The sequence below is a fragment of the Delphinapterus leucas genome, chromosome 12, assembly GCF_059928025.1.
Source record: "Delphinapterus leucas isolate spDelLeu-1000000601 "Yukka" chromosome 12, BTC_Dleu_Yukka2, whole genome shotgun sequence".
NCBI lineage: Eukaryota > Metazoa > Chordata > Mammalia > Artiodactyla > Monodontidae > Delphinapterus > Delphinapterus leucas.
Genome location: NC_143140.1, coordinates 77,375,274 through 77,390,741, shown reverse-complemented (window position 1 = coordinate 77,390,741; position 15,468 = coordinate 77,375,274). Strand labels below are relative to the sequence as shown.

General features: G+C 37.3%; 1 protein-coding gene across 5 annotated transcripts in view; it reads left to right on the top strand.

Annotated features, from left to right (window-relative positions):
* The window catches only part of SHPRH (SNF2 histone linker PHD RING helicase), an 85,185-nt gene that overhangs the window by 39,396 nt on the left and 30,321 nt on the right, over window positions 1-15,468 (top strand). For all 5 annotated transcript variants that reach the window (XR_002642661.2, XM_022558604.3, XM_022558612.3 and 2 more), the window contains 5 exons: window positions 543-685; window positions 3,782-3,955; window positions 4,272-4,334; window positions 12,662-12,887; window positions 14,877-15,020. Coding sequence is in view for 4 of the 5 variants with exons in the window: in XM_022558604.3 (XP_022414312.1) it covers window positions 543-685; window positions 3,782-3,955; window positions 4,272-4,334; window positions 12,662-12,887; window positions 14,877-15,020 (750 nt within the window). In the remaining variant the exon portion in view is untranslated. The remainder of the gene's footprint in view (window positions 1-542; window positions 686-3,781; window positions 3,956-4,271; window positions 4,335-12,661; window positions 12,888-14,876; window positions 15,021-15,468) is intronic.

Here is a 15,468-nt window from a genome sequence, read left to right as displayed (position 1 = left end):
GAAATCAGTAGCAAAGTTTAAGGAGAAGCCTACACAAAATACTTTTACTTTTTGATTTTAACCAGTTACTCCACATTTTATTCTTCCTAATTCATTAATTATTTAGTATTCAAGCATATAATTTTATTAGTTATCAAAGATTATTCATTGAGTAGAATCTAGTTCAGTTAGTTGAGGATAAGCATTATGACTTTATTATGCTGAGAAAGAAACCTGTTACCTTTTCAGATATATAGAGTGAATACTGAATTTTTATTTTGTTTTAGGTATTTTCTTTTAGCACAGCTTTGTTATAAATATATGTAAATAAATTCTCACTCTTTCAGAGTAATCATGGAATAGGTGTTCTATTTACTTATATATGCAGAAGTTGTACTTATTCATTGTATATACAACATGTATACTTGTCTCCCCACTACTGTGATTCCCTTGAGAGTTGCATTTATTGCTCCCTTTTAATTTTTCACAGAACTCTTTCCAGTGATAGAAATGTTGTGAGTACTAAAAAGACATTAATTGATCAGCTGTTGTCTTGTTTACAGATTTATTCTAATTCTCCTTGGTGGCTGAATGTGATACACAGAGCAATGGAATTTGGTATTGAAGAGGAACTTGTTCAAAGAGTGCGAAATGAAATAACCAGCAACTACAAGCAACAAACTGGCAAGCTTTCTATGTCAGAGAAGTAAGAAAATAGCACAAAACAGAATAGTTAATGAGTAGTCACCCCAAATATTCAGATCATTTGGTATTAAGAGTTACAATTAAAAGTCATAACATATTGTGGTTATGAACATCTACATTTTACCTATTGTTGCATATATTTCAGACCAAAATATGAGGTATGCTTTTCTCCTGTATATTAGTCACTTTTAACTGTTCTCTTTTCAGTGCTTTTTTTTTCTATTTTTTAATCTGCTTAAAGTATTTTCTTTGTATCTTTGTTGGACAAAGTTGCTTAAAGCCAGCTCTTTAAGCAAAGTTTTGAAACAGACTTTGTTTAGGAGAATTTTTCCCTTGGGGTAAGGCATTCATATTTCCCTATGTCATTCATTCCCTAAGGGCTAAGCTTATAGTGCCACAGTGGCCCAGGTTTTATATTGTAGAGTCTGCTTTGTCTTCCCCATCTTTCTTCTCAGCAATAATCACCATTCTTCAAGATAGATAAGTTGGGTTATTCCTCTTGAAGTAAGAATGGTGAATAATTCTTCCCAGAGAACAAATATACCCTATCAAAAGTACCTTCAGTGGTTTAACCCAAAGGAATGTCTGTCTAATGTGGGGAATTTGGGTGTTGCGGCAGAACTGTTGATTCTAGGGAGGGGAACAGAGAGGAGGATCTTTATGGCTTCTCAGATCATATCTCAGTATAATGTCAGCCTTGGGATTAAAGTTGGTTTTCAGTGAAAAATTCAGTATAAGAATATCTTTGAAATGTTTTAAAGTGTTTTCATTTGCTCTTCTAAAAACTTTTTCAGGTGTCTGCTAACACCCTAAAAAATATGCTACATTTTCTGTGTCATTATTAACTTGGATGTACCTTAATGTAATCATCTTTTTCACCATTCAGAACGTGATGAGCTTCTCATTTCTGAAGTATATGCAGTATATTATGCTTTTGAGTGCACTCCCTTTTTCCATGTTAAGCCCAAGAATCACTGTTCCAGGATAAGTTGTCATTTATGTCATGAATTCATCTTATCCAGTTTTAAAGCTATGTCCTAATAATGTGTTCTGCCAGCATTGTGGCATCAGCTGATAAAGGAAAATGTTTTAAAATATCTTGAACTTGTTTTTCTTAAATCACACAAAAACTCCTTTTTTTTTTTCTTAGAAACTACTTTTAAAAGTTGTAAATCCTCATGTTAGAATATATCCCCTATTAAATGTTTTGAGGTCCCAGGTCTGTAAAAGGACCAACAGGAAACATAAAATGTATAATTCATTACACAAACATGCTTTTAAAAAACATTAGACATAAATAGAAAGTAAGAAAACACATTTTTAAAGTTAATTTTTTTTATATTACATGTATTCAGAGATCATCTTAACACTGCTGCTGTGTTTTTTAATGAGACATATCTCAGACACCAAACTACTTATGTTTGCTTGTTAATGATTCTTGGGGAACACTATGTAACTTGGTGATTAAGAGCGCAAGTAGGTTCTCAAGACAGACTGCCTGTGTTCATACCTCAGTGCCACCACTTGTCAGCTCTTTGAACTTGGGAAAGTTGTATAAGCTCTCTCTGCCTTAGTTTCTTCATCTGTAAAACCACACAGCATTGTAGTGAGGATTAGTAAATTAATATTTGTAAAGTGCTTACTTAAAATAGTACCTACCATTATGGTGTCTAAGAGTTACCTTCTATTACTGTGTTTTCTTCTCTTTTATTTAAAGGACCTGCAAGAGAGAACATGGCAAAGACATGTTAAATGCTGATTTGTGATATTTTTCAGCCCTTACTCACATGCTCAGACCTGAGTTAGTGGAGAGAACTTTTCCAAAGCCACTTCTTCCCATTGGTTCAATGTTAATTTTCGAAGAGCAGTTTAAATTTGTAATAAATTACAAATAAAAAACTGTGTTTTCTTTTTGTGAATAGTATTGATACCTAACCTAACTTTAAGTATCTCTAAGTAAATTTTTTTAGAAATTACTGAGCAGCTATTCTATGCCTATTATATATGTTTTTGAAAAAGGGGTATAATCTAATTCTTACCTTCTAAAAGTTAGCTTAATGAGAAGACAAGAATCGTAAATAATTTGAGAAATGTGAGTATGTATAAAAACTAAACAAAGTACGAAAATGAATAATGTTGTTAGTAAACTCCATGAACAGAAAGAAACATAGATTAGTGTTGTGAAATATTGGGAAAGCCTTTTAGGAAGGAAAGTGGGCTCTTTTGAACAATTTGGAGAGAATGGCATATGGCATTTTAGGAAGAAGGATATACTCTTAACTTAAAAAGCAAACAAGTCTTGTTTATATTTTTTGTTTTTTCATTTCTTATTATTCTAGGTTTTCGTTTTCCTTTCAAAAACCCTTACACACACATCCATACATTTTTTTTCTTGACCCATTTCATTTATAGTTTATCAGAATGGTTAAGAGCATTGTGTTTGGGTTTAACTCCTAGCCCGTGGCTGCCACATAATAACTTTGTATCTTTACTTAAATTACTTTAATTCATTAATCTTCATCTATTACACATGCACAGTTGGGTATCTATTGAGGTTATACAGGAAAAGTGCTTGGCAAAGTGCCTGGCATTTAGTACATGCTTCATAAAAATATATGTGTATATGTATAAGTTCCTTGTAATATAATTCTTGGCTACTTTTCTCCTTTCTTCTCAGCTTTCTGTCTCTACTTTTCATCCTACAAGTCACCTCTATGTAGACCACGGGTGTCAGGAGAACACCTGTAGTCAATCAGTATTACAAAGAAAGACTGTGGCAATCCTGATCTTTCAAAGACATCAGACACAGGGACATAGATTTTACATATTGTTTTTCAGATTTTACATATTGTTTTTCGTTTCTGAGGGCAGGCACTATCAGATGTTTTTGTTATCTTTTGTAGTAGACAACCCAATGTTATTATTCTTTGTTTACTAGTAGATACCAATTGAATACACTCCTGTAAACTCATTCAGGTGTGACTAGGTAAAATGTTGCAGTTTCTTTAACACTTTGCCAACCACTTCTTGAATTTTTAGGAAATTGACCTACTGTTCTTTTCTTTGCTGTGTGTGTGGTGCTGGTGATGGGAATCAGGTTCCATGACTGCAGAGGTCTTCAGTTCTTACTTACAACACATATGGAAGAGCTAAGTAAGTTCCAGAAGCAAGTAAGAGACGCTGTAAAAAATCTGGAGGGACCTCCATCTCGTCATGTTATTGAGTCTGCAACAATCTGCCACCTCCGGCCAACCAGGCTTCCTCTCAATTGGTAGGTAATAGGAGAAATCATCCAACGAATGGCATCATTCCACTGAGCTAGATTTCTCCTGAGAGAAGAAACACTGGCTCACATAATAAAACATTTTTCATTTCAATTCAGACAGAAGTAGAGATGTATTATTAATCGAACTTTAAAAAAAAAACCTCTCTAGGAACACATACCTGAGGACCACGTATTTTTTTTTTCTAAAATGGCATATTTGTTGTAAAGAAAATGTGAAGTATAAAATACTAAGCCTCTTTTAGAAATTACCTGATTGCAGTTATGTTTGTGAATATTTCTCTGATAATTTCTTCTTTTCCAGCTGTGTCTTTTGTAAGGCTGATGAATTGTTCACAGAGTATGAATCGAAGTTATTTTCTCACACGTAAGTTCTCAGATTATTTCCCATCAGGAAAATGAAACATTATACAAGACTTGGTATTTTAATTTATACTACATTTTCCTCACAATAACATTTCTTATATTTTTTTCTCTTATCCAGTCAGTTTACTAAACTTTAGCATTTGCCCATTTAACATGCTCAGTTTCACCTGTGCTGACGTTTACCCCCAAATGCTCCTGTCGTGTGGTAATATGTGCTTAAGGGACAGTTTATGGGAGTACACAGACTGTGCAGTCCAACATATATGACCTCAGATCCCTGCTCACTACTATGCACAGATTACTTATCTAAGCCTCAGGATCCTCATTTGTGAAATGAAGATAATAACACCTCACTGAGTTTCTTTTATGTATATTAAATAAGAAAAGGCATATAATTACTTAGCATAGTGGGGTTTTTCAGGGGTTTTTTTGTTTTTTTAATTAACATCTTTATTGGAGTATAATTGCTTTACAATGTTGTGTTAGTTTCTGCTGTATAACAAACTGAATCAGCTATATGTATACATATATCCCCATATTTCCTCCCTCTTGTGTATCCCTCCCACCCTCCCTATCCCAACCCACTAGGTGGTCACAAAGCACCAAGCTGATCTCCCTGTGCTATGCGGCTGCTTCCCACTAGCTATCTGTTGTACATTTGGTAGTGTATATATCTCCATGCCACTCTCTCACTTCATACCAGCTTACCGTTCCCCTGCCCCATCTCCTCAAGTCCATTCTCTACATCTGCATCTTTATTCCTGTCCTGTCCCTAGGTTCTTCAGAACCTTTTTTTTTTTTTTAGATTCCATAAATATGTGTTAGCATACAGTATTTATTTTTCTCTTTCTGACTTACTTCACTCTGTGTAACAGACTCTAGGTCCATCCACCTCTCTACAGATAACTCAATTTCACTTCTTTTTATGGCTGAGTAATATTCCATTGTATACATGTGCCACATCTTCTTTATCCATTCATCTGTCGATGGACACTTAGTTTGCTTCCATGTCCTGGCTCTTTTAAATAAAGCTGCAGTGAACATTGTGGTACTTGACTCTTTTTGAATTATGGTTTTCTCAGGGTATATGCCCAGTAGTGGGAATGCTGGGCCTTATGTTAGTTCTATTTTTAGTTTTTTAAGGAACCTCCATACTGTTCTCCGTAGTGGCTGTATCAATTTACATTCCCACCAACAGTGCAAGAGGGTTCCCTTTTCTCCACACCCTCTCCAGCATTTATTGTTTGTAGATTTTTTGATGATGGCCATGCTGACTGGTGTGAGGTGATACCTCATTGTAGTTTTGATTTGCATTTCTCTAATGATTAGTGATGTTGAGTATCCTTTCATGTGTTTGCTGGCAATCTGTATATGTTCTTTGGAGAAATGTCTATTTAGGTCTTCTGCCCATTTTTGGATTGGGTTCATTGTTTTTTCATATTGAGCTGCATGAGCTGCTTGTAAATTTTGTAGATTAATCCTTTGTCAGTTGCTTCATTTGCAAATATTTTCTCCCATTCTGAGGGTTGTCTTTTCATCTTGTTTATGGTTTCCTTTGCTGTGCAAAAGCTTTTAAATAGGTGCCATTTGTTTATTTTTGTTTTTTCCATTTCTCTAGGAGGTGGGACAAAAAGGATCTTGCTGTGATTTATGTCATAGAGTGTTGTGCCTATGTTTTCCTCTAAGAGTTTTATAGTGTCTGGCCTTACATTCAGTTCTTTAATCCATTTGGAGTTTATTTTTGTGTATGGTGTTAGGGAGTGTTCTAATTTCATTTTACATGTAGCTGTCCAGTTTTCCCAACACCACTTATTGAAGAGGCTGTCTTTTCTCCATTGTATATCCTTGCCCCCTTTATCAAAAATAAGGTAACCATATGTGCATGGGTTTATCTCTGGGCTTTCTATCATTTTCCATTGATCTATATTTCTTTTTCTGTGCCAGTACCATACTGCCTTGATTACTGCAGCTTTGTAGTATAGTCTAAAGTCAGGGAGCCTGATTCCTCCAACTCCGTTTTTCTTTCTCAAGATTGCTTTGGCCTTTTGGGGTCTTTTCTGTTTCCATACAAATTTGTGAAATATTTTGTTCTAGGTCTCTGAAAAATGCCAGTGGTAGTTTGATAGGGATTGCATTGAATCTGTAGATTGCTTTGCGTAGTAGAGTCATTTTCACAATGTTGATTCTTTCAATCCAAGAACATGGTATATCTCTCCATCTATTTGTATCATCTATAATTTCTTTCAGCAGTGTCCTGTAGTTTTCTGCATACAGGTCTTTTGTCTCCTAAGGTAGGTTTATGCCTAGGTATTTTATTCTTTTTGTTGCAGTGGTAAATGGGAGTTTTTCCTTAATTTCTCTTTCAGATTTTTCATCATTAGTGTATAGGAATGCAAGAGATTTCTGTGCATTAATTTTGTACCCTGCTACTTTACCAAATTCATTCATTAGCTCTAGTAGTTCTCTGGTAGCATCTTTAGGATTATCTATGTATAGTATCATGTCATCTGCAAACAGTGACAGCTTTACTTCTTCTTTTCCAATTTAGATTCCTTTTATTTCTTTTTCTACTCTGATTGCTGTGGCTAAAACTTCCAGAACAATGTTGAATAATAGTGGTGAGAGTGGGCACCTTGTCTTGTTCCTGATCTTAGTGGAAATAGTTTCAGTTTTTCCCCATTGAGGACGATGTTTGCTGTGGGTTTGTCATATATGGCCTTTATTATGTTGAGGAAAGTTCCCTCTCTGCCTGCTTTCTGGAGGGTTTTTATCGTAAATGGTCATTGCATTTTGTCAAAAGCTTTTTCTGCATCTATTGAGATCATCATATGGTTTTTTTTCTTCAGTTTGTTAATATGGTGTATCATATTGATTCATTTGCATATATTGAAGAATCCTTGCATTCCTGGGATAAACCCCACTTGATCATGGTGTATGATCCTTTTAATGTGCTATTGGATTCTGTTTGTTAGTATTTGGTTGAGAATTTTTGCATCAATGTTCATCAGTGATATTGGCCCATAGTTTTCTTTCCTTGTGACATCTCTGTCTGGTTTTGGTATCAGGGTGATGGTGGCCTCGTAGAATGAGTTAGGGAGTGTTCCTGCCTCTGCTATATTTTGGAAGACTTGAGAATGATAGGTGGTAGCTCTTCTCTAAATGTTTGATAGAATTCGCCTGTGAAGCCATCTGGTCCTGGGCTTTTGTTTGTTGGAAGATTTTTAATCACAGTTTCAATTTCAGTGCTTGTGATTGGTCTGTTTATGTTTTCTAATTCTTCCTGGTTCAGTCTCGGAAGGTTGTGCTTTTCTAAGAATTCGTCCATTTCTTCCAGGTTGTGCATTTTATTGGCATATAGTTGCTTGTAGTAATCGCTCATGATCCTTTGTATTTCTGCAGTGTCAGTTATTACTTCTCCTTTTTCATTTCTAATTCTATTGATTTGAGTCTTCTCCCTTTTTTTCTTGATGAGTCTGGCTAAAGGTTTATCAATTTTGTATATCTTCTCAAAGAACCAGCTTTTCGTTTTATTGATCTTTGCTATTGTTTCCTTCATTTCTTTTCCATTTATTTCTTATCTGATCTTTATCATTTCTTTCCTTCTACTAACTTTGGGGTTTTTTTGTTCTTTCTCTAATTGCTATAGGTGTATGGTTAGGTTATTTATTTGAGATGTTTCTCGTTTCTTGAGGTAGGATTGTATCGCTCTAAGCTTGCCTCTAGGAACTACTTTTGCTGCATCCCATAGGTTTTGGGTCATCGTGTTTTTATTGTCATTTCTTTCTAGGTATTTTTTTATTTTCTCTTTGATTCCTTCAGTGATCTCTTGCTTATTTAGTAGTGTATTGTTTAGCCTCCACGTGTTTGTATTTTTTACAGATTTTGTCTTGTAATTGATATCTAGCCTCATAGAGTTGTGGTTGGAAAAGATAACTTGATACGATATTAGTTTTCTTAAGTTTACCAAGGCTTGATTTGTGACCCAAGATATGGTCTATCCTGGAGAATGTTCCATGAGCACTTGAGAAGACAGTGTATTCTGTTGTTTTTGGATGGAATGTCCTGTAAATATCAATTAAGTCCATCTTGTTTAATGCATCATTTAAAGTTTGTGTTTCCTTATTTATTTTCATCTTGGATGATCTGTCCATTGGTGAAAGTGGGATATTAAAGTCTCCTACTACGATTATGTTACTGTCAACTTCCCCTTTTATGGCTGTTAGCGTTTACCTTATGTATTGAGGTGCTCCTACGTTGGGTGCATAAACATTTACAATTGTTATATCTTCCTCTTGGATTGATCTCTTGATCGTTATGTAGTGTCCTTCTTTGTCTTTTGTAATAGTCTTTATTTTTAAGTCTGTTTTATCTGCTATGAGAATTGCTGCTCCAGCTTTCTTTTGATTTCCAATTGCATGGAATATCTTTTTCCATCGCCTCACTTTCAGTCTGTATGTGTCCCTAGGTCTGAAGCGGCTTTCTAGTAGACAGCATATATACGGGTCTTGTTTTTATATCCATTCAGCCAGTCTGTGTCTTTTGATTGGAGTATTTAATCCATTTACATTTAAGGTAGTTATTGATATGTATGTTCCTATTATCATTTTCTTAATAGTTTTGGGTTTATTATTGTAGGTCTTTTTCTTGTCTCGTGTTTACTGACTAGAGAAGTTCCTTTAGCATTTCTTGTAAAACTAGTTTGGTGATGCTGAATTCTCTTAGCTTTTGCTTGTCTGTAAGGGTTTTAATTTCTCTGTCGAATCTGAATGAGGTCCTTTCTGGGTAGAGTAATCTTGGTTGTAGGTTTTTTCCTTTCATCACTTTAAATATGTCCTGCCACTCCCTTCTCTCTTACAGAATTTCTGCTGAAAGATCAGCTTTTAACCTTATGGGGATTCCCTTGTATGTTATTTGTTGTGTTTCCCTTGCTGCTTTTAATATTTTTTTTTTGTTTTTAATTTTTGATAGTTTGATTACTATGTGTCTTGGCGTGTTTCTCCTTGGATTTATCCTGTATGGGGCTCTCTACACTTCCTGGACTTGATTATTTCCTTTCCCATATTAGGGAAGTTTTCAACTATAATCTCTTCAGATATTTTCTCAGTCCCTTTCTTTTCTCTTCTTCTTCTGGGACCCATATTATTCGAATGTTGGTGCGTTTAATGTTGTCCCAGAGGTCTCTAAGACTGTCCTCAATTCTTTTCATTCTTTTTCCTTTATTCTGCTGTGCGGTAGTTATTTCCACTATTTTATCTTCCAGGTCACTTATCCGTTCTTCTACCTCCGTTATTCTGCTATTGATTCCTTCTAGAGAATCTTTAATTTCATTTATTGTGTTGTTCATCATTGTTTGCTCTTTAGTTCTTTTAGGTCCTTGTTAAACATTTCCTGTATTTTCTCATTCTATTTCCAAGATTTTGGATCATCTTTATTATCATTACTCTGAATTCTTTTTCAGGTAGCCTGCCTATTTCCTCTTCATTTATTTGGTCTGGTGTGTTTTTACCTTGCTCCTTCATCTTCTGTGTGTTTCTCTCTCTTCTCATTTTGCTTCACTTACTGTGTTTGTGGTCTCCTTTTTGCAGGCTGCAGGTTTGTCGTTCCTGTTGTTTTTGGTGTCTGCCCCCAGTGGCTAAGGTTGATTCAGTGGGTTGTGTAGGCTACCTGGTAGAGGGGACTAGTGCCTGTGTTCTGGTGGATGAGGCTGGATCTTCTCTTTCTAGTGGGCAGGACCACGTCCGGTGATGTGTTTCAGGGTGTCTGTGGACTTATTATGATTTTAGGCAGCCTCTCTGCTAATGGGTGGGGTTGTGTTCCTGTCTTGCTAGTTGTTTGGCCTAGGGTGTCCAGCAGTGTAGCTTGCTGGTCGTTGAGTGGAGCTGGGTCTTAGCGTTGAAATGGAGATCTCTGGGAGTGCTTTCGTCATTTGGTATTACGTGGAGCTGTGAAGTTTCTGGTGGGCCAATGTCCTGAATTCGGCTCTCCCACCTCACAGGCACAGGCCTGACACCCGGCCGGAGCACAAAGACCCTGTTAGCCACACGGCTAAGAAGGAAAGGGAGAAAAAAAGGAAGAAAGGAAGAAAGGAAGGGAGAGATGGAGGGAGGGAGGACGGAAGGAAGGAGGAAGAAAGAAAGAAAGAAAAAGATAAAATAAAATTTAAAAGTTATTACAATAAAAAAATTTTTAATTATTAAAAATAAAAAAAAATTTTAAGTCATAAAAAAAAAAGAAAAAGAAAGAAAGAAGAGAGCAACCAAACCAAAAACCAAGTCCACTAATTATAACAAGCACTAAAAACTATACTAAGGACAGACAGGACCCTAGGACAAATGATAAAAGCAAAGCTCTACAGACAGAATCACACAAAGAAGCATACACATACGCACTCACAAAAAGAGAAAAAGCAAAAATATATATATATATCTGTATTTAAAAAAAAAGGAAGAGAGCAACCAAATCAATATATAAATCTACCACTGTTAATAAACTCTAAGCACTAAACTCAGATAAACAAAACCAGAAACAAATTAGATACAGAAAGCAAACCCCAAGTCTACAGTTGCTCCCAAAGTCCACCGCCTCGGTTTTGGGATGATTCGCTGTCTATTCAGGTATTCCACAGATGCAGGGTATATCAAGTTGATTGTGGAGATTTAATCCGCTGCTCCTGAGGCTGCTGGGAGAGATTTCCCTTTCTCTTCTTTGTTCTCACAGCTCCTGGGGTTCAGCTCTGGATTTGACCCTGCCTCTGCGTGTAGGTTGCCGGAGGGTGTCTGTTCTTCGCTCAGACAGGGTGGGGTTAAAGGAGCCTCTGATTAGGGGGCTCTGGCTCACTCAGGCCGGGGGGAGGGAGGGGCACGGATGTGGGGCGAGCCTGCGCTGGCAGAGGCCAGCGTGACATTGCAACAGCCTGAGGTGCGCCATGTTTTCTCCTGGTGTAGTTGTCCCTGGATCATGGGACTGTGGCAGTGGCAGGCTGCACAGGGTCCCGGGAGGGGAGGTGTGGAGAGTGACCTGTGCTTGCACACAGGCTTCTTGGTGGCTGCAGCAGCAGCCTTAGCATCTCATGCCCGTCTCTGGTGTCCGCGCCAATAGCTGTGGCTCGCGCCCGTCTCTGGAGCTCGCTTAGGCAGTGCTCTGAATCCTCTCTCCTCACGCACCCTGGAACAACGGTCTCTTGCCTCTTAGGCAAGTCCAGACTTTTTCCCGGACTCCCTCCCAGCTAGCTGTGGCACACTAGCACCCTTCCGGCTGTGTTCACGCTGCCAACCCCAGTCCTCTCCCTGCGCTCCGACGGGAAGCCGGAGCCTCAGCTCCCAGCCCCACCCACCCCGGTGGGTTAGCAGACAAGCCTCTCGGGCTGGTGAGTGCTGGTCGGCACCGATCCTCTGTGCGGGAATCTCTCTGCTTTACCCTCTGAACCCCTGTTGCTGCGCTGTCCTCCGTGGCTCCACAGCTCCCCCCCACCCCGCCACCCCCCCGCCTCTGCCGGTGAAGGCACTTCCTAGTGTGTGGAAACTTTTCCTCCTTCACAGCTCCCTCCCAGCGGTGCAGGTCCTGTCCCCATTCTTTTGTCTTTTTTTGTCTTTTTTCCTTCGCCCTACCCAGGTATGTGGGAAGTTTCTTGACTTTTGGGCAGTCTGAGGTCTTCTGCCAGCATTCAGTAGGTGTTCTGTAGGAGTTGTTCCACATGTAGGTGTATTTCTGATGTATTTGTGGGGAGGAGGGTGATCTCCACGTCTTACTTCTCCACCATCTTGAAGGTCTCTTCTCTAGCATAGTGTTTGATACGTGGTAATGTTCTATAAAAATGTTAGCTCTTTTTAATAATACACTTTCTCCAACACAGATTTAAAGTCTTCATCCTTGTGTTAGGGATTAAGCTACTTAGTGAGTACATTTAGTAAAATTATTCCTATTTTACAAACATGGAAATTGAGAAGAGAGTAAGTCTGATTGTACTTTTAGGTCATCTTGTGGTTTTTCTGTTTTATTTTTGCATGGTTGATAGTGGTGGTAATTTGTGTTTTGTATTATTTTAATTCTCAGAGCAAGATTTTAGCCTGGAATTTATAGCCATTTTTTATTAGGCCAGTTTGCTCTCAAGAAAGCACCTGTCAAATGTATGATACCTCAAGCATTTTCAGAGTTGGTATGGTTTTTCCAAAAACTTGCACGCATGATCTTGTAGACATGACATTGAAAGATGTTGATGAAATTTTTGTTTTTGACCTTGCTTTCCTATTAGCTCTGGCAATATCATTTTTATAGTACTTGTTACCCACTGACAGTAATTACTGTGGTTTTGTTCTCAAATGTCTTCAGAGTCAAAGGCCAGACTGCAATATTTGAGGAGATGATAGAAGATGAAGAAGGACTGGTGGATGATCGAATACCTACCACCAACCGGGGTCTGTGGGCAATAAGTGAGACAGAGCGATCCATGAAAGCTCTGCTATCGTTTGCAAAATCACATCGATTTGATGTTGAATTCATTGATGAGGGAAGTACTTCAATGGACCTCTTTGAAGCTTGGAAGAAAGAATATAAGGTAACAGTAATTTAAAACTTCCTTCCCATATTAAGAATTCTCCTCCTTGGGCTTCCCTGGTGGCAGAGTGGTTGAGAGTACGCCTGCCGATGCAGGGTACACGAGTTTGTGCCCCGGTCCAGGAAGATCCCATGTGCCACGGAGCGGCTGGGCCAGTGAGCCATGGCCACTGAGCCTGCGCGTCTGGAGCCTGTTCTCCACACGGTAGAGGCCACAACATTGAGAGGCCCATGTACCAAAAAATAAAATAAAAAAGAACTCCCCTCCTTTACATTAATTTTAGTTGCTACTTTCCTTTTTCTCTCTTCAGCTTTTAAAAATCTGCTTTAGAGAGTTGAGGTGTCATAATTTATCTTTCCCTAAAATGTAATGATTGTAATGATGAATAATAAATATAATAATACTGAACAAATGAGAAGTTTCTGTTTATTAAATTACTAAAAATCATTACTAAAATGAAATTTATATGAAACCTTTTGTTTTTCCTTGAAAGTGTGTTATTCTAGTCTTAGCTTGGTCTTACACTGCTGTTCTCTGAAATCAGAGTGTGGCTTTGTTTCCGTTTTTGTTTTTTTCTTTTGCTCTGTGAATAACAACCAAACATCAACAACCTTAAAGATTGGAGAACATAGTAAACATTTCTCAACATACAAGACTAGAAACCATTGCAATTAATAATGCACAAAGGGACTCTTCATATTTGTACTTTAATAATTTCATCATATTATAACTCTATGTTTGAGATTCCAGAATTCATTAATTTTGAATTATTCTTTATATGTGGATTTTTTAATCCCTTGTCCTACTTTGCAAGTGAGATGGGTGAGGAAATAAAAGAAGTGGGTTTTTTATTTATAATGTTATATTCCATTTGATATCTTTTATTTTTTTAATCTAAAGTTTTGCCTTTTAAAGCAGGATAAAAATTTCTCTCAAGAAAGAGAAGCTGTGCTGTCTATAATATCAATTCATACATTTGATAGATTGAAGAATGATACTTCTATAGCATCGAAATCATTGGTTCATAATAGTTTTTTTCTTTTCACATTACTATTCTAAAAGCAAAAGCACATTAACACAGTTAATTACGGCAAGTCATGGAAGAAACAATACTATATACAGTGTTCATTTGCCCCTGCGTTCTTCCTTTGAGCTCAGTTTAGCCACATGGTCTGTGTCAGAGGAGTGCTTATCATGCAGTTCACCCAGATCTTTGTTCATTTGTTCTCCATAACATTGCAGACTAAACCCTTTAACAACAGTGTAAATGAGTGAGCTACTGCTATGCACATCAATCAGGATCTAACTCAAAGCATAATGTTAGTTAGTGAAGAAAGCAGATCAAAAAATTTTATACTGATAGCATTTTTATAAATTTCAGAAACATATAAAACCAGATTATTAAGGATGTATGGATTAGTATAACTCCAGCAAAAAGTACAGAATAGTAAGTCCAATTCAGAGTAGTGGTTACCCCATTGTTGGGGGTTGAAGGAAGAATGTGTGAGGCAAGAGAGTGATGCAATTGAGAAGGAACACAGGCTTCCTAAGGAACTGGCATTATTCTCTTTCCTAATTCGGATGCTGTGGACTCAGTTGTATACTTTAATATTCTCATTATCATATATACGTATTATTTTGAGAATGTGAAATATTTTATAATAAAAAGTATTTCTTTAAAAAATAAAGCAGAGATTCCACCAGTCTAGTATTGATCTGTAAAGATCTTTGGTCCTACCAAGAAATCTCGGGGTATGCTGTTCCTGAGATTCTGAAGAGGCAATACACTATAGTGTCCTGTGGAGATTATTCAGACCCACTTCCTCATCCTAAAAATGGCCCAAGAATTGCTTGTACCTTAGACCCGTAATGAAAACACTGTGTATGATTTAAGACCTCACTGAAGACTCTTGACCAAGGGACATCTTGATGGTTTTAACCAGTTTTAATTATGTGCTTTACCACTGTCTGTCTTTTCTGTTCCTTCAGTTGCTTCATGAATATTGGATGGCTCTGAGGAATCGTGTGTCTGCTGTTGATGAGCTTGCAATGGCTACAGAACGACTAAGAGTACGTGATCCTAGGGAGCCAAAGCCCAGTCCACCAGTTCCTCATATCATTGAACCACATGAGGTAATTTGCAAATGAATCACAGAAAAGAACGCAGAAAATAGATGTCACAAAAATCCAAGATCCATAGAAGGGATAGAGTCAGGGCAGTGATGTCTTCAATAAGAAAGTGTTTCATATCTGCTCTTCATTTGAGCTATATGAAGTTGTTTGTTTTTGTAGTAGGTCAGAGATGAGCAATTGCATGTCTAATACATGCTTAGCATTCACTGTTTGGGTGCATTTGCACGTTTGTTTGTTTCTCTCCATGTTGCATATTCATCTATTCTTGAGCACCTTTTGCGTGCCAAAACCTAAAGATATTCTTGGTCAGTTTTTAGACGTATGTCCTATTACTTCAGCTTTTTCAGAACTAAAACAATCTTCCATAAGAACAACCAAGAACTGATTTTGCACTGTTTTCCTTTGCTAACGATGAACAGACATTGACAACTTATCGTCTGTTAAATTC